The sequence below is a fragment of the Parasteatoda tepidariorum genome, chromosome 3 (assembly GCF_982258835.1).
Source record: "Parasteatoda tepidariorum strain Cologne lab strain chromosome 3, Ptep-v5.0, whole genome shotgun sequence".
Taxonomy (NCBI): Eukaryota; Metazoa; Arthropoda; class Arachnida; order Araneae; family Theridiidae; genus Parasteatoda; species Parasteatoda tepidariorum.
The window spans coordinates 115,816,840-115,838,766 of NC_141757.1; the positions used below are offsets into that span (position 1 = coordinate 115,816,840).

General features: G+C 32.0%; 4 protein-coding genes across 4 annotated transcripts in view; 2 read left to right on the plus strand and 2 right to left on the minus strand.

The window, feature by feature from the left end:
• LOC107450323 (F-box/LRR-repeat protein 12) overlaps positions 1–21,847 on the minus strand; it is a 98,971-nt gene extending 77,124 nt beyond the window's left edge. The window contains exon 1 of the mRNA XM_043052157.3: positions 21,678–21,847. Within this exon, the coding sequence (XP_042908091.1) occupies positions 21,678–21,725 (48 nt within the window). The 5' untranslated portion in view covers positions 21,726–21,847. The remainder of the gene's footprint in view (positions 1–21,677) is intronic.
• On the plus strand, positions 6,270–10,190 carry LOC147814212 (uncharacterized). The gene is made up of 6 exons (XM_087158505.1): positions 6,270–7,462; positions 7,583–7,753; positions 8,184–8,659; positions 8,742–9,000; positions 9,091–9,754; positions 9,862–10,190. The coding sequence occupies exons 1-6, from the start codon at positions 7,412–7,414 to the stop codon at positions 10,188–10,190; spliced, it is 1,950 nt and encodes a 649-aa protein (XP_087014631.1). The 5' UTR covers positions 6,270–7,411.
• On the plus strand, positions 9,874–12,308 carry LOC147814213 (uncharacterized). Its single transcript, XM_087159956.1, has one exon. It carries the CDS (start codon positions 10,374–10,376, stop codon positions 11,700–11,702), a length of 1,329 nt encoding a protein of 442 aa, XP_087016082.1. The 5' UTR covers positions 9,874–10,373; the 3' UTR covers positions 11,703–12,308.
• On the minus strand, positions 18,917–20,380 carry LOC147814214 (uncharacterized). Its single transcript, XM_087159960.1, has 2 exons — positions 20,193–20,380; positions 18,917–19,840 (listed from the first exon to the last, which is right to left on the minus strand). Exons 1-2 carry the CDS (start codon positions 20,235–20,237, stop codon positions 18,977–18,979), a joined length of 909 nt encoding a protein of 302 aa, XP_087016086.1. The 5' UTR covers positions 20,238–20,380; the 3' UTR covers positions 18,917–18,976.
• Positions 21,848–21,927: the final 80 nt, after the last annotated feature.

Genomic DNA, 21,927 nt, shown 5'->3' on the forward strand with positions numbered 1-21,927 from the left:
TCTTAAAAGCCTTAGAACAGTGGAGTTAAAAATATGTTATCACGGTGTATTTTTTTAAGTCAAAACTGGGGTACATTGCAGGGACAACTGGAATTCAGTGGACGGGACATCGCATATTTCACCCCAATAGGTCAAACAAAAAACTGCTTCCTGACAAAAATATCTCACATTTTAGAATTTAGGATGGAACAAATATTGATTTTCAGCAATAAAATTAAATTTTTGGGTCGGAAATTCGAAAAAAAATTCGTCAGATGTTAAGGTCCTTGACCGTAACAAAGAACATTGTATGTTCGTGTTCCGATGCCAAAGTAGAACGCAAGTAAGTATAATTCTTATGATCATTTGTAAAACCATTAGTTTGTCCGCCGAAAATTATTGTTCTTTCACGAAACACTTAGAAGTGAGAAGCAGTGGCGTACGCAGAATTTTTTCAAGGGGGGTGTTCATAATTTTCTGAAACTACTAAAAGAAATTCGAGTTCTGTAATAAAGCACGATTATTTCCCTAATTTAAACAGCTAGACAATTTCGACTTTTTATTTAGACAACATTGTTTAGTTAAATTTTGATTTGATTTTTTAAGTTTAAGAACATAATGTAATATCTTCTAAAAAAAGTCCAATGTCATATGAGGGGGAAGTAACTCTTTGAGGGCCACTTTCACATTCATCAGATTTTGTTATGCTGGAAACGTTTTCTTCAACGGAAGTATCACATTTCTGTACAACAGAAAAACTTACATTGGTACTAGATGCTGTCACCTCACTAATTTCAGGTCGCGGTTTTTTCTCAAAATAATTAAAAATTGTTAAATTCTTGCGTTTTGACATCCTAAAGATCCAAGAACAGCAAATATATATATACTAGGAGGCTCCGCCCCCTGCTCGCTAACACTCGCCAACCCCCGAGAATTGCTACGCAGTCCTATGTGGTTCACGCCGTGAACCATGGCTCGCTGCGCTCGCTCGCCAATGAACACAATGTTCTAGCACAAAGACATAGTATATTATCATCAAAGACATAGTATTTTATCATCAAAGACATAGTATTGTACTTAAGTAGAAGAATTCTATCAATGTTCTTATTGGCTTTTAAAAAAGTATATTAGCTATTTAGATTGTACATGGTGATAAAATCAAAATATTAGCTAAATGAGAAACATATTAGCAAAATAAATTATCAAATATTTCAGTTACTCACCTAAATTCAACTAAATGTGTATAATAAATTAGTTAATGCTAGAAATTTTGAAAGTTTTAGAAAAAATTTTATTTTTTAAAAATATAAACTTTAAACCCTAATTTTTCCTTGTGAGATAATAACCCTCAAAAAGTCTTTCATTTTCTAGAACACAAAAATTTGTTTTATCGCCAAATGAAATATTTTTTGGTGATCAGCATTATTGAAATCAATTTCTATATTAATTAACATTTGTGATAAAGTACATAACATTTTAGAACAAAATAAGGATGTTTTACATACAATAAATTAAAATGCATGGCTGTTAGCATTACCCGAGAAGTACCACGTGGAGGTCGCCATGCTGCATTTCTAATCGGGGAGTTTTGATTTTGGCAGTTCCCCTTGCCTACTGCCAATAGAAGTTTCAATTACATTTTTTCCAAAAAAATTTTTTTCTGCAAAGCTTTAAGAAATTAACGCTGAGCATTTAGAATTTCTTTGAAAACACAATTATAGATTTGGCATCTTGGAGCAATTACTGAAAGGCTGTCAAATGACTTAACTCTTGACAGGTCAACATAAAGTTGTCCATGACTAAAAACTTGTTTAGTCAATACTAAACTGATTTTCTCAAAAGTCTGACCTTGTGACTTATTTATAGTCATGGAGAAGGCCAGCCTAATTAATTCCTAATTGAGTTTAAATTAAATATTATCATGTTTTTAGGGCATGAATCTGAATTGAACAACCTGATGATGCTCACTCTGGTTATTGTTTCCGTTTTTAAAAGCGCTATATGTTGTGCCACCTGAGCTAGATTTGGCATGTGACATTTTTAGCAGTAATCATTGGTCGATTTTCTAACGTTGCCATTCGGGGAGTTGTAATGAGGCTTTTTTTTGTGCCGTGTAAGAGAAATATATATATAGATGTATATAATCTGCCATCCAATATATATATATATATATATATATATATATATGGATTGGTACAGAAATATCCGCTATGCTACGATCTCAAAGTTTCGAGCTGGAATGAATAACTTCAACGAGCACAGTATCTCCAATGGTATTGTTACTGATTTCTTCACTAGTCGAAATAGTGGCGACCACGGGTTCGGCGATTGAATGAACTTTTTGTTGAGATAAATCAAAGCAGATTTAGTGACAAGCTCCGAAAGACAAGCGGTAGAGATAACTCTTAGTCTGACTAACTAACTCCACTGTACTCCGTTCCCCCTTTTATATAATTTTTCACCGCATCTTCAAAATTCTCGAATTGTCTCAAAGAAGACAGAACGTTTAGGATTCCAGAATCATCGCGTAAAGACCTCGCGAATGACAGCCAGTCTCGAAAAAGTACAACCCTATTATAGTAAATGTTTTTTCAGTATTTTGAGAAATACCGTGAGAAAAAAAAAGTAGGCATAAGGCAGATAAAAATATATGGTCTTAAAAAATAATAGCTCGCATAATTTCAACTAATTTTTTTTTTTTTTTTTTTTTTTTTTTTGCCATTTTGTCTGAGCTCAAGGGGGGTGTTTAAACCCCTCCCTTGCGTACGCCACTGGTGAGAAGAGAATAGGTTCGATTCTCGCCGTAAGTTTGGATTTCTCTTTCATTCCCCCAATCAATTCTACAAAGGCTCATAAATAGTTTGAGCCTTTTGTCTGTTGATTAATGAACAAATCGCAGAACAAAAAACGGTAAACCTTAATAGCTTTTGATCTAATAATCAGATTATCACCTAAAAAATGCAATCCTAATGGTTAGAAGATCATGTTCATATTCCGATGTAAAGTATGGTAAACGATATTAAATATGGTGATTAATAAGTGCAAACTGTATTTTACGAAACCAGATACAAAAGTTACGAAATCAGGCACAAAAACGTATTTTAAAAAAAGTAATAAATAAAAACATCTTTTTCTCAGGCAGATTCGAATTTTTGGCATTAAAAAAGAGGAGTTAACAGTTCGGAAAATATGATTCCAATAGTTTAGTCAGAAAGCGGTCTGAACTATAGAGATGGAATATAGTTGAGAGAGTAGTTAAGGATAATTTTTATCCTCAGAATGAAACATGACCGAAGAAGGAAATTTTTTGAAGGGAAATTGTTGAAGGGAAATTTTTTATCTTTCATTTCTCCTTATTTCAATTGAAGAAAATCAGTGCGATAATTTTAAAGTAAAAAATCTTTAATATGGTAGTTTACTTTGTCGCATTTAATTGTACAAAAAAAAAATATTAAAGAAGGACCTTATACATTTATAGGTAAGTTTATTTATCCCTTTTTGGAATTACAATGGTTTTATTTACAACATAATTTAACTTTTCGTGTGTTCTTTTTTTCCTTAAAACATCACATGGATCCCAATTATTCCATTTTATTCATTCTAAAATCCAAATTTATGCTTTGAAAACTTCCTTGCAAGTTACTAAAAGCGAATTATGACACAATTATACCATAAAGTAATAATTAAATAGAATCATTCCTAATTATTGCATTTTTTTTTATTTTATTTTTTTTAAATTTTAGTGCTGAAATGTAGTAGGCAAATTTTTGGCGACATTGGGGTTTTCCTCGTTTATTAAAACGGAGAAAACAGTTTAATCAAGAGAACGATCCAAAGTTTGGATGTTAAATGCTAATTTTACTTTTAGCTTATTTCACTACATCTCGTAAAAAATTTTAACGAATTAAACAATTTTAGCTCATAATTGGGTATAATATAGCCTACGTCACAGGTTGTGTTGTTCCTACTAAATTTAACCCATGAACAGCATTTTCTGCGAGCCTAACTTCAAGCCACAAATAAACAAACGAAGTGTTCGATCGTTTAAATAGCTGCTCGCCAGATTTTATTGCATTATAAAGAAAAGTTATTGAAACTAAATACAACTAAATAAACAACAACAACTAAAACAAATAACAACAACTACTAATAACAATAACTAAATAAACAACAACTAAATTCCATTCGTTTAGCATTGCGTCATATGTTGTTCCTACTAAATCGAAGTAGTTGTGTTTTTTTCATATTATACCCAATTATAAAATTAGTTTAACAAAAAAACAAATCCAAGCAAATAACAATTTTTAACGATTAATTACTATTTTTAATACTTTACTCAATAAGTCCATAAAATTTTAAATTGTAGAATATACAATTTTTTACATCATTTTAAAAATTATCAATTTTTATGACTAATATCAAAATTTGAACGAAATAGTTGAACAGTTGTCGAGATATTAAATTTCTAATAGACGACTTTTTTAAAATTTGATAGCTCAGAAATTATACCATTGATTACGCTCAATTGTTTCATTTTACGATTTAAAATTGTATTCTTTAAAATGATGTAAAAAATCGTATATCTGATAATTAATAATTCGACCATTATTAAATAAAATGTTTGAAAAGTAATAAATAATTATGAGAAATTATTTTTGCATGGAATTGCACTTGGAAAAACAATTTTTAAAATTATGTGCAAAAAGTCTTCAAATCGAAAGTAGTATAGACAGCGCTACAGCGTACAGCGGGGGGTCCCTATTCCTGACGTCATCACAGAAAGTCAAGGGGTGCTTATTTCTGCCCAACCGGAAGTTGCTTATTTCTGCCCGCCTACAACCGGAAGTTGTTTATTTCTGCCCCCCCCCACCGGAAGTTGCTCATTTCTGCCCGTCTATAACCGGAAGTTGCTTATTTCTGCCCGTATACTTATTTCTGCCCGCCTGTAGTTTCGATTTTAGTTTCGGTTTCTGTTTATTATTTAATTTATTAGTTTTCTGAGGGTGGCAACACTTATTATTTTTAATATTAGTTTTTAAGGATGGCAACACTTAGAAACTTTGTTATTTGGGGAGATATTGTATATTATGAAGTTATGACGTCATTTCTTATTACATAACACATAAATGATATCATACTTTACTCTAGTGGCGCCATCTATGTGAGAATTTTAGAAATAAAATAACTTTAAATCTATTTTAATGTTTAAATCTGTTTTAATATTATTTATTAAATATAATTAAGGCTGAGGATCGAACTCACGCCATCAAAAAGCCTTCGTGGGTCAGTAGTTGGATATCATAACCACTGACCCACGAATGCTTGGTTAGATATATGTTAATAAGTTAAACCTTTGTATAGTGAACACGTGTATAAATAAAAGCTGTTTGATATCGATATCTTAATACAGTTTCATCGATATATTTTCTCTTAATCATTGCGAAGAGGACTTTGTGAGCGCCTACGTTATATGGAGAGAAAAACCACGAAAACCTCCTATACTTAGTACAACCACAAGAAGGGGGTCGTGAAAACTTAACAGATGGCTTTGGTTGCACCTAATTTTCAGTTTTATTATTTTGCAAGACGTACTAATATAGATATTTAAGTAACATAAATTTTATTTCCATGAAAATAATTATCTAGTTAAAAACTAATGTATAACAATACATCTAAGGAGTTCATTCATTTATATAATTAAATACATTAATAAACATTATTAATATATATTTGTTTCATCTTTAAACTTTTAATTTTATCAGGTGGAATAATTTCATAATTACATTAAAATACAATAATATTTATTTTTTATTCTTATCAAAAAAATATTTGAATTAATTTTAATTTCTGTTAAAAAAATAACTAAATATTTACATATTACATATTGCGATTGATAATATTACATATTATCAATTATGGATTAAATTTCCTTAAAATTTCAAATGAATTATTTTGAATCTAAGAAACATATAATGAAAATTTTTGCCGCTTGAAATTTTATATTCAAAACATATTCATTTTATTATTTAATATTACAATAATGTAAATAACTTATTGTTTTTTCAAATTAAGAGTACATTTAAAAAGTATCTTTAACGGATACTGATTACGGAACTTGAACAGATCAATTTCTCACAAAATTTTACACCGATAATTTCTGTCCGGGACGTTTGGCGTTTATCCACGTTTTATCAATTAGTCATAATATAAAGTATAACATAGTGCTTCATACTGATTATAGAGCGAAGATTTCTCATGAAATTTAAGAAGATAAATCTTACTATGCGACATTTGAGTTTTATCCGGTGTGGTACATTTTTATCACTGATTATTGAGCGTGGGATTATTACTATTTCTCACAAAATTTAACAAGATAGATCTCCGTATCCTTTGAATTTTATCTGTATTTTATTAGTTAATCACAAACTGTAAGGATATAGTTTATCTATATACATGAGGATATGGGAAGAACATAGTTAGAGCTTATCTATGAGCAATAGTGTTGATAACAATCAGTATATATAGAGCTGCTTCACGGAAAACAATTAAGTTGGGAATATTATTCTGAGTGTAGATGATTGTATAAACCAATATAGTTCGCCCTGCAGATTGTCTAAAATTTGGATTACCAGCAGAGTCTTAGTGATCAAGAGAGTCTGATTTTGAAAAAAAGTAAGTAATATTTCTTTCATTATTTTAATAAGCAATTTCTATTTAAATTAGTTCTTTTTATTTGACATTTTATTTATATTATCTTATATTCTCGAAAGTATATGAAGCATCTTAAGTTTTATTTGTGTTCTATGTTTAAGCTTTCTCATTTTACATACTATTAGTTATATTTTTTCAAAAGTATGTGAGTATTGAGCTACATGAGCTCTTTTTTTAAATAAGGATCTGGCGGATTCATTTATTTAGTATTAGCTGTATCGACTGAAGTGCATGCGCTGATTTATTTACATAAAATGCGTCTTCATCATTAGAAAAATTTAGTTAATACAATATTTTCATAATTTTTCTTTATCTTAAATTAAATTTCAAGAAAGTATATGAGGAAAGTATTTGAAGCAGCTAAAGTTTTATTTGTGTTTCATGTTTAAGCTTTCTCATTTTACATACTATTAGTTATATTTTTCAAAAGTATATGAGTATTGAGCTACATGAGCTCTTTTTTTTAAATAAGGATCTGCCGGATTCACTCATTTAGTATTAGCTGTATCGAGTGAAGTGCATGCGATGTTTTATTTGCATAAAATGTGTCTTCATCATTAGAAAAATTTAGTTAATACAATATTTTTATAATTTTTCTTTATCTTAAATTAAATTTAGTTTGAAACGATAATTTAAAAAAAAATGTATACTTCCTTTTTGATGAAATTACCATGCTTATTTTTTTTATAGATTTTTTATTACATCACGGTGATTTTTAAACATGAGAAAACGTTCTGCTGAGGACCCTACTGACGATTTCAGTGATTCCGAAGTACGTATTTTTTCAAATACAATTTTTAACATATTTCAAATATTGTTAAGGAAAGAAAATGTTATGAAATACTTTTTAATTTATACGTTATAAAATACTTAAATTTCTTTTTTTTTTTAGATTATATCTGAGCTTGAACAAAATTTCTTAGAAATAAATGGAGAGGACATTTTACCTGATTTTGAGCAACATTTTTTGGAGTCAGATAGTTTATTGATTCACCATGTGGAACAAGTATTTGCCGCAAATCCCACTATTTCTCTTCAGAGTGGTGAGGGAGCGGCCAACGAAGTAAGCAAATTTTCTCATATAATCCTAGTTGCATATATGATATGTCTATAGAATGTAAGCGTAACTTTTGTATTATAAATGTCTTTTTGTTTATTTATTTGTTTTTTTTTTTATTTTTTATTTTTATTTTTTTTTAATCATTATCATAATAAAATTTTAATATTATTTTTTTACACAAAAAAAATAATAACTTTGTTTAATACAAAATTTATTTCTTTTGTTATCATTATGATAAGCGTTATTTTATTTTTTTAAAAAAAGTTATGAATGAGTTTTTACTATTTAATGAAATTACTTAAATTTATATTTACATTGTACTATATTGTTTTGGAGTGGAATTTTAAAAAAATCATTTTTTGTTTCAGGATTTTTCCCTTTAAATAAGTTTTTAATATATATATATATATTAAATGTTTTTGTATGATTTCAGATTAAAAATGCTGTTCATATTAAAAAACTTGGTGAAAAGGAAAATTTTAAGTTTGGAGCGAAAGAAATGGCCTTTGCTGTGAGGATTGATTCGGACAAATTGTCGACAACAATTAGAAGCTCTCCCCTCCAAACTCTTTTAGATACTCTTCGATATCTGTTTGAAAGGCTTATTAATTTGGCTGCTTCCGGACTTGGGCCAGCTGATCGAATACGATTTTGTATCTTTTCAGATGCATTGGACCTACCAATTAGTACTTGCCTGACAAAAGTGTCAGATATGACGCCGGATACCGTCCTCAATGCTATAACGAAGGTTTTACAGAGTAAGGATGCCATACCCTTTGATGAAACTTTGAAAATTGACGTCATCACAGTTTTCCAGCCTCCTAATACTACTAACCGATCAAATCCTGGACCCAGTGGATCGGGAAGAACGAAAATAACTAACATCGAAATTGATCGCTTGCGTAAAAGGTAAATTAAATTACATTAAACATGTTAATTTCAAATTATGTTGTTGAGATTTAAAAATAATGTGTGTGTGTGTGTTTTATAGGTCAATATATGCGGTTCCCGATAGTGGTGATAAGATGTGTTGCGCCCGTGCAATTGTGGTAGGATTGGCCATATTAAACAACGAACCTGAAGCAAAAAAGATTCGAGACGCAAGATATGTCTTACAAAAAGATAGAGCTCTTCAGTTACATCAAAATACTGGTATTCTACCAGGCCCCTGTGGAGTTCCCGAAGTCATGAGGTTTGAAAATTATCTTGGAATACAGATTTATGTTGTTTCAAGTGAAAATTTTAATAAGGTAAAATTAAAATGAAAGATTTTTTAATGTTAAATATGCTTTCTTTTTTCTTCTTTCAAATGAACTTAATGTACTTTATTATGCTTCTAGGTTATCTACAAAGGTGCTGAAAACTCACGAAAAATATTTCTCTACTACCACAACAATCATTATGACCTCATCACGAGCATGACCGGTTTCCATGGAAGCAACTATTACTGTTTACCATGTGATGTGCCTTACGATCGTCAAAACCATCACTTGTGTAATTTTAAATGCAAAATATGCTACAGGTATGAATGTACCCCCGATGAAGAAGTGTTTTGTAGAGAGTGTAACAGAACGTGTTCCTCACGCACTTGTTTTCAGAGCCACAAGGAACTAAAACCGAAACAGAAATCAAGTTTTTGTCAGCAAGTATATAGATGTAAGACATGTAAAGTTGTACTAGAAACGTCTATTTGCCCACGAAATAAGCATAAATGCTATCATTTCACTTGTATCGCATGTAAGAAATATGTTCTTCGGGAAAATCATCTGTGTTGCATGACAAGATTGGAACCAACTCCCCCGTCCGAAAAATATATATTTTTTGATTTTGAGACGGACCAGTCGACAGGCGAGCATCATGTTAACTTCGTAATTGCCCAATATTTTAACGGTGAAACAAGAGTTTTTTCAGGATATAATTCCTGTAGTGAGTTCTGTGTTTTTCTTTTTTCGAAAGTGCACAAAGATTTTACAGCGATTGCCCATAATCTCAAAGGATTTGATGGTCAGTTTATAGTTCACTGGCTTATCAATCAAGGTTATTTCTTTTCCTTTTTAATCTTTATCTTTGTATCATAAATCATCATCATACTAATTACTTCTTTTTTTCAGGTCGCAAACCAAGTGTGGTTCCCAATGGGTCAAAATTAATGCGAATCGAGTGTATGGGAGTTACGCTGATTGATTCGTACAATTTCTTACCTATGCCTCTCAGCAAGCTTCCGAAATCCTTTGGAATCGAGGAAATAAAAAAAGGATTTTTTCCTCATAAATTTAACACCCCAGAACATCAGTTGTATATTGGAGACTTACCCGGGATGGAGTACTTTGACCCTGATATGATGTCTGTTACAGGAAGAAAATCTTTTCATTCATGGTATGAGGAAAGACGCAATCACCCCTTTGATTTCAAAAAAGAAATGGAAGAGTACTGCAGGTAAAATTTAAATTATGGAATTTTCTTGTGTATTTTGTGTGTAGATATTTTTATTTATTTAATTTTCTCTTTTTTTTGTAGAAGTGATGTTGATATACTACGGAAATGTTGTCTAAAGTTTCGAGAGCAGTTTTTGGCGGCTAAAGATCCCTCTATCAAAGCTGGAAGAGTAGACCCCTTCCAGTACATGACCATCGCGTCTTCATGCATGGCTGTTTTCCGAGCGCACCACATTCAGGAGGAAACAATAGCGTGCCCGCCACTCCAGGGCTACATTACCACTGTTAGTTACAGCAAAGATGCAATAAGATGGCTCGTTTATCTATCTCGGAAAAACAACATACCTATTCAGCATGCTCTTAACGGCTTGGGAGAGCGAAAAATCGAGGGCGTGTTTGTTGATGGTTATTGTGAATCAACAAAGACTGTCTACATGTACCATGGATGCTTTTTTCATGGTTGCCCGAGATGCTTTGGGGGTGACATAATTAATAAAATGAGCAATAAGCGTATGAGGGAGTTGTATAGGAAAACACAAGCAACAAAGACGAAACTTATTGACGCTGGATTCGAATACGAAGAGATATGGGAACACGAATTTCTAGTTCAGAAGAAGGAAGTCCTCAACACAATAGGCGATGTTGAGATCGTAGACCGTTTGAATCCTCGTGATTCATTCTTTGGAGGCAGAACGAATGCCGTGAAGCTATATTACGAAGGATCAGCTCACTATGTAGACTTTACTAGTTTATATCCTTTCGTTAACAAATATAGTAAATATCCTGTGGGGCATCCCGAGATTTTTACTGAAAACTTTGAAAATATTGATCAATATTTTGGACTCATGAAATGTCGGATTCTTCCCCCAAGAGGACTTTATCACCCTGTTCTTCCAGTCAAGTTGAATAAAAAACTGATGTTTCCCCTCTGCCAAAAGTGTGCTAGTACACTTCAGCAAGAAAACTGTACTCATACGGATGAGGAAAGGATGCTTCTCGGTACATGGGTGACGGAAGAGATAAAAAAAGCCGTAGAAAAAGGATACATCATTCAGAAAGTAAGTAGATTTATTATTAATTATTTATTTATTTATTTATTTATTTTACAATATTTAATGACTGTTTTTCATTTCATTCAGATATATGAAGTTTATCATTTTCCCCGCTCTTCGACCGAACTCTTCTCATCATACATTAATCTCTTCCTGAAAATAAAGCAGGAGTCCTCAGGATGGCCAAGCCATTGCAAGACAGAGTCAGAGAAACTTGCCTATATATACAAGTATGCTGAAAAAGAGGGTGTGGACCTTGAGCATGATCTCGTCTCTGAAAACCCCGGAAGAAGACAAGTAGCTAAATTGGCTCTTAACTCATTCTGGGGTCGTTTAGGCATGAACACAAACAAGGTGCGGCTGGAATACATATCTGACGTAGATAAATTTTTCAAGTTTTTTAATGACGCTACTATAGAGGTAAGCAAAGCACAGTCGTATTTCTATCTTTTTAGTTTATGTTGAAATGTTTTGAATTTTAAATTTTTTTACAGGTGAAGGATATGTATATGGCATCTGAGAACATCGCAGCTTTGCAGTGGTGTCATAAAACAGAGTTTGTCCCACAAGATGTGAAGACGAATATATTCTGTGCCACATTCACCACCGCATACGCCAGACTGCATCTGTATGATCAGTTAGACAAATTAGGCGAGCGAGTAATTTATTATGACACGGACAGTATTATTTACAAAGATGGTGATTTAAATCTAGAGCTTGGAGACTACTTGGGCGATTTGACGAATGAGCTAGACGATGGAGACGTTATCGAAACGTTTGTATCAGGTAAATATGTGTAAAAAAAGGCATTACAATTTTTAAAAAAATTTTAATTGTGTGTTTGTTTACTTGAAAAATATTTTTTCCCAGGTGGTCCAAAGAATTATGCCTATCGGACAAGGAATGGAAAGGAAGTTTGCAAAATTAAAGGGTTTAACATCAACTACAAAAATTCTCTTGTACTAAACCTAGAAGCTGTAAAGGCACTCATCATGGATCATAATCATGAAGTTGAAGTTACAAATCCTGCGAAAATCACCAGAGATGGAAAACGCAGGAAAGTAATAAACAAAGTCGAGAAGAAGAGGTATAAGTTTACTTATAATAAACGAAGGATTCACGTAAATATGGACACTACACCTTATGGGTATTGAAAAATTATCATAGTGGAGGCGACCCACTTGAAAAAAGCAGTGGAGGCTATACCCACTTAGAAAAAAGCAGTGGAGGCTATACCCACTTAGAAAAAAGCAGTGGAGGCTATACCCACTTAAAAAAAGCAGTGGCGACGTCCACTTTAATAACCGCGGAGTGCCAAAAGGAGAAGGGTCCTCGTCCCGCACTCTGGATGGTTACTTCAAACCAACCGATGTCTCCTTATCTTTAAAATTTATGTTAATTTAATTTTAGAAAAATATTTGTGAATATAATTTTTTAAAAAATAATAATAATCCTTAAAATAGTATTAAGCAAAGTGGATAAATGTGCCTATGTTGATTAAAATTTTAAAAAAATAAACAAAAGAAACTTTTTATTTCAAAAATCGTTTATTGCAAAAATTATAGCATAATAAATTTACAAATAATATTTAATATTTTAGCCATCTATTTTTTCTAGCGAAATATACTGGTGAATCAAGTACAGAGGGTGATTCGGTAAGTAATTTTTTATTAATTACAAATTTTTCAGGTACTTTCAATTCTTGTAAAGCTTCAAAAAATATTTTTTGTCCTTTTGGCTGTTTCTTTTCATTTCTCAATACATTGTTTATCAAATGAGTGATATTGGTGTCAGGAAGAAGTTTCTGTTTATACATAATTTCTCCTTTTTCAGTCCACGATAACAATTCATTATTAGCTTGCAGGAATTGTAAAAGCTCCTTAGCACGTTCCTTCTGACTCTTGGGGACAATATTCATGAGCTGCGTTTCTATTAAGCTGCTGTTTTCTTGATCATTTTCTTCTTTAATATCCTTAGTTTTTTCTTCCACTTCATTTGAACGCTCCTCCACTGGTTCATTTTTATTCTCCAAAAAAGTAGGAAATTTAACATACTTTTGGAGAATTTGTACATATAACTCTGCTTTTTCATTGTCTGAAATATTTTTATTTTTTAAAATATCATGCATTTGTTGATCCAACTCTGACAGATATTCTACAGTGTTAGTTTGTAGCCTATCTTCCGGCATAAGAATAAATTTTTTAGCGTACTCCATTGATTAAAGATGTTAAAGCTGTTATGGCCGCTGGAATCAGAAATCCTAAGAACCCGTCACCTCGTTGAACAAGGACTTCTCTCTTACGGAATAAAGGTACTTTTTTGTCTGCAATTTTTCTTAAGCTTCTTTTAAAAGGTGAAAGTTTCTTCTTTTGATTTTTATTTAGAGGAATGTTACCTTTTAACAAATTAAGTACACATTCACAAATATGTTTAATAGATTTAGCTGGACAGTGTTTTAAAAATTTCCGCTTCGATTTTGATTTAGCCACAGCTTTTAAGACCTCGAGACAACAGTGTTTACTGTCCGACATTCTAATCGCATTTGATTGTTTTATTCTTAGCGAGATTTAATTTATACTAATTTCCAAATAATTGAGATTTAATGAAGGCAAAGTGATTTCTGTTAAAGTGTCTAAAATTACAGTTAACACGAAAGGTTAATGGGAAAATGACTATCGTGACTGGTACACGATCATTTTATCTTTCGGTAATATACCTGTGCGCAGGCGCATATTATCTTCAGTATCTGGTTTCAAATCAACCAACAGGTAACCAAAGGGTTTCGAAGTCGCGTCTTGATACACTTCTTGGAAAAATTTCACTTTTGTTGGATAAAGTTGTCTGCCTAAATGTGTGATTTGACTTTGATCACGAGGATTTTTGAAAAGAATTAGATAATGAGCATTTAGAGATATTTCTCTCATCTCTTTACCTTTATGGAATATATTTTGTACAATAAAAATGACGGACACATTACGATGATGACTATGTTTAGTAAACAGATGCGTCAATTTGGAATTACTTCCTAATTCAGACATAAGATCGTCGAGAATAATTAATGCATTTGAAATAGTGTTTAAATCAGAAGGAACGCCCTCATGAAATGTCACATTCGGTATTGTTTCAAACATAGCTTGATACGCTCCATAACACCAAATAACCGATTTTGGAAAAGGTTCAATAATTTTAGATTCAATTATTTTTTTGCAGAGCTGGCTTTTTCCACATCCTGTTGGACCAGCCAAAATACACGTGAACGAATGCCTAAGTTTAGGGAACTCCATAATTTATAGAAAAGAATTAACAAACGAGAATATTTATTAAAAATAAATAACGCAAATAACGGTATGTAAATAAAAACACAAAATAAAATATCACAACATTTTTAAAAAATAATAATTTTATTGTTTGAAAGCAAAACGTACACCAAATTTCTTTTTCACAAATTGATACATGACGAAATCATTTTTTCGATTTACATTGAGATTTTTTATAATGGATAACATAGATATGTCGCGACAACGATTATAAATGAAAAAAATACAATAGGCTCCACATACGTTAGATGTGAGTGATTGAAAAGATACAGAATTCCAACATACATTAGAAATATTAAATAATTTATAAACATTAAGTCCATAGAAATCTGGAGAATGGCCATAGGAATCGAAAAATTCCAGTGTTTTTCCTTCAGTCATGTACAGAGCTAACCAATGCGATCCTGGTAAAGTTGATTCATCAGTGTTGACGATAATAGCTTCATTTTCTTGCAATAAGGGTGTTGTATCTCTCGAGTAAACACCTCTAAATCTAAACGCTGTTGTAGGATCTTTTGATAAAATTTCACAAATCTTTTTTCCATCCATTGTTTTAATTTCCAAAATCGTATATAATGTCACGTGCTTTGTTAATTTCTATGACGTTTTCAAATTCTGCGAACACAATAACGCACACTGTTTTTTCTAAAGGTTGCTCAAATTTCATTTCAACTCTTAGATTACTGTGCTTTATTAAATTGAAATGATCGCCATCACATAAATCAGGTGATAAGTCAAAAGCATATAGAGTGTAACCATCACAAAATTCTTCTCTGGAAATAAAGTTACCTTTATCACTTCTCATATGCTCAGTGCTCATGAATAAATTTTGATAAGCTCTTATATATTGTTTTTGTGAAAAGTTGAGTTCCAATGGATTATGGGGGACTGGTTGACCATCTACGTAGACGGCGATAAAATTTAAATTGAAATGTTTAAAATCAAAAGGATTTTTTTCAAATGTTCCATGAAATGCATCATTTTCGACACATCCTATGATAAGTCGTTTAGGAATTTGTCCCACAAATACATTGTCTTGTACAAATGACATGTTTCCTTTAGGAATGGAATACACTTTACAGAGCACTCGATTGATAGGATATTTTGCAGTATCTTTTTCTAATGCTTTTGCGTGTCCTAGAATGACTCCGGGACTTACACGTACTTTTCTAACTAAAAGCGAAATTCTATCTAATACAACTTTATATCCCGACTTTCCTATTAGACAAAACTCGGGTTTACTACGATTTAATTTAATTTTTATATCCACCATGTTTAATAATAACCTGTTTTGATGAAACAAATCACTATGAATACAACCAATCATATCCACAGTTGCACTTAACTTGAAATAATCTGATCTTTTTTTAAGACCATCGTTTGAATCTTTATAATAAAGTTCGGCCGTCAATTGGGAGGTTTTACTGTCATAACCATGGTTTAAAAGTGTTTCAATGTAAGATCGATAAGGATAAGTATTGCTGGAATTAGATATAATGCGGTCGTTTAAAGAAACATCCACTTGAGAAAACAAAGAATGCAGAAATAAATTTACTGGACCAATTTTATCATCAGCTGTTAAATTGGTATTATCGTTTTTTAAAATTTTTGCTTGTACGTGAAGCTGAGTTTGGCTTAGATCAATAAATTCATCACCAGAACCTGATATATGAAATTCAACGGGTCCGCCATCAAACACATTCGATAACGGGTGAAATTCAACCCACTGTCCACTTTGTATAACTGTTTGTGTGCCGGGCATCTGAAACAATTCCAGTTCAGACTTCACACATTCCGGGGAACCTTTTAAAAGAAACGTCATGATGAGTCGAAAATATCACGTCCTCTCACTTTCTGTTTCTTTGATGAAATGATATTTTTCTTAGTCTTGCGTTTTCTTTTATAGCGTCCACTGCCAATCATTGACTGTATTTTCCCAAGAGCTTTATTGGCCAGATTTTTACCCGACTCTTTTGCTCTATTTTTGGCTGATGTTTTCAAATCTTGGCCTGCTAGTACATCGGACATAACACGTGATCCTGTGACTAATGCTTCTTTTCCAACAGTTTTTGACCCGCGAACAATGTATGGCAGGGCTGATCTAAATAGACGTCTAAATATGCCGCCCAGACCATAACCTTTTTGATACGACACACCACGATAATAAGGTAAACCGTTTCCCCCTTGGGAAGCATAATGGTCCTCCAACTTCTTGGAACAGCAAACATAAGGTACTTTCATCTTGACTACTTATCTTGAAATGAAGCCTTTTTAAAAAAACACTCAATATTTATAGTATTTGTCGCATTCGGAAATGCAGCACAGCCATCACTTTACCTCTTTCAAACGGAACAAAATCTCCTGAATTCAGTCTGAGTTCGATTTGAATTGTTTGAAATGAATGTCTCGTTAAGGGTAAGTATTGAGGTCTATCATAATACTGACTGATAGTTTCACCATCATGTCCTTTTATTCGGACGATCCGCAGTAAAGGAGCTTGTGTATCTCCGACAATTTGGGGTGAAATAAGATCTGTGTACACATAGAAAACTGAAAAATTAGACCATGCGTCAGCCACAAAGTCGCTTTTCTGGTTACCCGCAATGACTGCATCTCGTTGAAATCCTAACAATTCACCTAACTTCTCTAAATGAAGACTACTACCTTGAACGGCGTTAATTTTTACTCGTTTCGTAGCTTTATTGTAATTTATTGTAAACCGACTTGGATTTTTAGGTAAAGCAAGTTGTATCGCTGATACAATATCGAACATTGATTCATAGCACCCCACATCAATTGTTTGCTTAACAGTCGATGCGATATTACCATTGCTAGTCGTGTATCGAAAATAATTATTATTTTCATTTACGTTCAGCCAAGAATGCGGATAGATGATTTCAGATAGGCCTACTTCCCATTCACCTCTTAAATCCACTGGTATAGGTAATTGAGTTTTGAAATGAGAGATTTTATTATCAGGAAAGAATCGCGTTGAGCTGTCAGAAGGTAACGTCACGTAGAAAGACATTTTTAAAAATGAATCTTTAACGAAAACGTTTCGCTATTTATACTTTATGAACATCCGTCACCCAATCATTAAATTTATCGGAATAACCTAGAAATTTAACAAAATATTGCATCTTTCCATTTATTTTTTTCTTCTTAATTATTTTTTCAACTGGATAAAATCCAGAATCGACTACTTTTTGTAATTCTTCTGCATAAAAAGTACCTTCGATTGATTCATTCATTAAATCTTTCAATTTATAAACCATAGGATTTCGTGGAATTATTTTATCTATAACAAATAATTCGTGTGTCCAATTATTTTCATATCCTTTTTCAAAATGACGTTTGGACTTACTAATGCGAACAGTGTCACCAATTTGAAAGACAGGCTTATCATTATTCACCTTATCACTATATAAATTATTCCATACTTCTTTTTGATTATCGATATTCACTGAGGCTGGTTCCATTTTTATACTTCTGTGTTTGGTATGATTATAACTATCGATTAATTTAGAAATGACGTCAATATATTTTTTCGTATTATATTCTGTAAAGTATTTCCACATCTTCATTTTTAATGTACGGTTAAACCTCTCAACAATACTTGATTTAGTTTCATTATTCGTTGTAAAGAAATGAACTCCTAAATTTTTAAGATACTGCTGTATAAGTTTATTAGTGAATTCTTTTCCTTTATCTGATTGCAGTTTCTCAGGTTTTCTTTCTCTAAAAATAGTTTTCAAAGCTGGCAATACATTTTTGGCTGATTTGTCTTTAATAGGAATAGCCCAAGCATACTTTGAGAAACAATCTATACAAGTTAACAAATATTTGAAGCCTTTATTAAATTTCGCTAAAGATTGCATGTCAACTAAATCAATTTGAAATTGTTCATCTATACCTCCAACAATCACTCGATTCCGTTTAAATATCTTTTTTACTGGTTTATGCAAAGTATAAGAATCTTTAGTCTCTAACCATTTCTTAACGTCACTTTTCTTCACTTTACCTTTCACAGAATTATAAATAGCATTTACACCTCCAAAACTTCCTGGATGTTCAGGTTTCGTATAAACTGATGAAAGTAAATGATCCATAATCTATTTTAAAAAAATTTTTAGAAATTATTTTTTTTTCTCTAATAACAGTTTTATTTCTAACAGTTAAAATTAACACTCATAAACATTCTTAAAAATAATGGTATACAATAATTTTAATAAAATTAAATATTTTTTTTTCCTTTTTAAATTTTAAGCAAGAATTTTATTTTAAGAACCTGAAAAAAAAGTATTATACTGAAAAAGAAAAGTCATGCCTGCTGAAATAGAAAAAGAGAGAGAAAAAAATATGTAGTTAACATAATTACATTTATTTAGAAAACAAATTAAAAATAATAATAAATATAACAAATTAAAATTCATACGAACAGAAATCTTTTCTAGCAGCATCTATACATACATCCAACCGTATATTTTTTAAATAAGTCTCACTTAAAAAGTCAATGAGCGGTTCACGTTCTGGATAAAGTTCGTTTTCACATAGTTCTTTTTCAAAGTCTTTCACAACTCCCACAACATTGAGGTACATACAGGACTCATTAAAGTCCTTCACGGGTACTAAATCACCCACCTCAACGTCTTCATCTTCCACTCTCAGAGGAGGGCTAAGACCCTTTTTTTCACCGATGAGTCTATATAACACTAGGGTGAGGCAGTGGTTCATACTTCTCTCCGCTTCTTCATAGCGGCTACTGTTTGGCTTCTCCACTGGTAGCAAGCGTTTTGATATCATTTTAAAAGTTTTTAAAAAGTCTCTAGACTTGAACTTCAGGGTGATGTAGCTGGATATCACTTCCTCCTGTACACGTCTGATAGCCATCCACTGGGCAAATGTGATATCGAGGGGGAATTTGTACACGCGACCACTTCGACACGTATGTTCATGAGTCAAGGAGTATTTGCCGTCATCAGTCATCAGAATGTAGAAATCCTTTTTGTTGTCTGGATTGAGAGCCTCTAAAGCAAGATTGATTTCCACAATGTCAAATATGTTAGTAGGAGGCCCATGCTTGAAACAAATATTAAACTGCTCCGGTTGCAACGTCAGACCAACTGTCGAGGGATAATAGTTGTTTCCATATCGATTGAACTTTCTAATGTGAATCGAAGTTTTCTCCTTAAAAGCACTTGCTAGTATAAAGTGGTTGTCTCCAATAGGAAAATAATGTTCTGGATAGGCACCCTCTTGGAAAAGACCTTTCCTCTTTGGTACATCCTAAAAATGTAAAAAAGAAATGTTTTGAGTCACCAAGAAAAACAAACAAGCAAAACCTAATTACTGTTTAGACATTAACTACATTATTTCGAACTACTATTTCTAAGTAAATTGTATATTAATATATAATGTAAAGTTTAAGAGTAAAATATAATTTCTAAGCAAATTGTATATTAATATTTAATGTAAAGTTTAAAAGTAAAATATAAGGATAAGTTTCGAATAGGAGTGTTAAAAACATTTAGTAAAAGAAATTAAAAATTATGTTTAGCCTGGAAAATCTATTAACATTAAATAAAAATATTATTACACATGAAGATAAAATAAGGGTAAAAAATATAGAAGTACTTACTTGTATTTCATCGTGTTTTCTTTTTAATGAAGAGTTGGCTTCCATAACTATCTAAAGACTGTAAAACTCCACTTAAGAAATAAATATTAACAATTTTCACGAAGTAACTACATACGCCAGAGCAAAGGAACTTGTTATATACGATAGGGAAATTATAATCAACACAGTATTAATCGTTGCCAACAAAGGAATATAACTCTAACAGCCAATCAGAAAAATATGAAACTGTCACATGCTTAACTACTTACCAGCGCAAGTGAAAGGAACTGAATTCAACACACACGTCATAGACCAAGATCCAACTTGTTAAACCTTATCAGAATGACTCGCTCTGTAATCAGTAGTTGTGTTATCACACAAAACACGTCACACAAAACAGGTGTATGGTCAGTACCGTTGCCAACCAGAGAAAGTTATAATAACATTAAGAGGGGCAGAAATAATTATTTAATAACTGTCAAAAGGTTAAGTGAAAAATATATCGATGAAACTGTAGGATGATATCGTTATCAAACAGCTTTTATTTATACACGTGTTCACTATACAAAGGTTTAACTTATTAACACATATCTAACCAAGCATTCGTGGGTCAGTGGTTATGATATCCAACTACTGACCCACGAAGGCTTTTTGATGGCGTGAGTTCGATCCTCAGCCTTAATTATATTTAATAAATAATATTAAAACAGATTTAAACATTAAAATAGATTTAAAGTTATTTTATTTCTAAAATTCTCACATAGATGGCGCCACTAGAGTAAAAGTATGATATCATTTATGTGTTATGTAATAAGAGATGACGTCATAACTTCATAATATACAATATCTCCCCAAATAACAAAGTTTCTAAGTGTTGCCATCCTTAAAAACTAATATTAAAAATAATAAGTGTTGCCACCCTCAGAAAACTAATAAATTAAATAATAAACAGAAACCGAAACTAAAATCGAAACTACAGGCGGGCAGAAATAAGTATACGGGCAGAAATAAGCAACTTCCGGTTATAGACGGGCAGAAATGAGCAACTTCCGGTGGGGGGGGGGGGCAGAAATAAACAACTTCCGGTTGTAGGCGGGCAGAAATAAGCAACTTCCGGTTGGGCAGAAATAAGCACCCCTTGACTTTCTGTGATGACGTCAGGAATAGGGACCCCCCGCTGTACGCTGTAGCGCTGTCTATACTACTATCGAAATATCGTGATGCTTGAAGAATATATTAGAAATTTTCTACACTCAGTTCTACTAATCTCAGTTGTAAATGAAGTAAGAAAGTTGTCCAGATGGTGTCATTTTTTAAGACACTTTATAGTAATTACGTAAATACTGGGCAACGAATCAATTTGTTTTTAAATTCATTCTGTTTAATAAACAAAACTGCATTGTGCAGTGCGCACTGCATAATAAGAAACAGGCGCCTGCATCTTATTATGAACTGTAATATATAATTCAATCTTAGTTAAAATTAGTATATGAATAATAAACTTACCTGTCTTGAAGGTTTCAACTTTATGATTTGATTACGTTTTCCTGTCATTTCTTTTCATGTTGTCCCATAAATTTCTTAGTGAGGATTCCGATCGCTGCTTCAAACTTGTGCCATTAAATTCTATAGCAATTTTTACCCATTCCGTATCTTCTCTTTTATCATTCACTGCATCAGTTTCTTTTTCTTTTTTCTTCTTCTTTTTTTTTTGTTCTCAATTGCATGTTTTCTTTTTACTATTAACTCAGTGAGT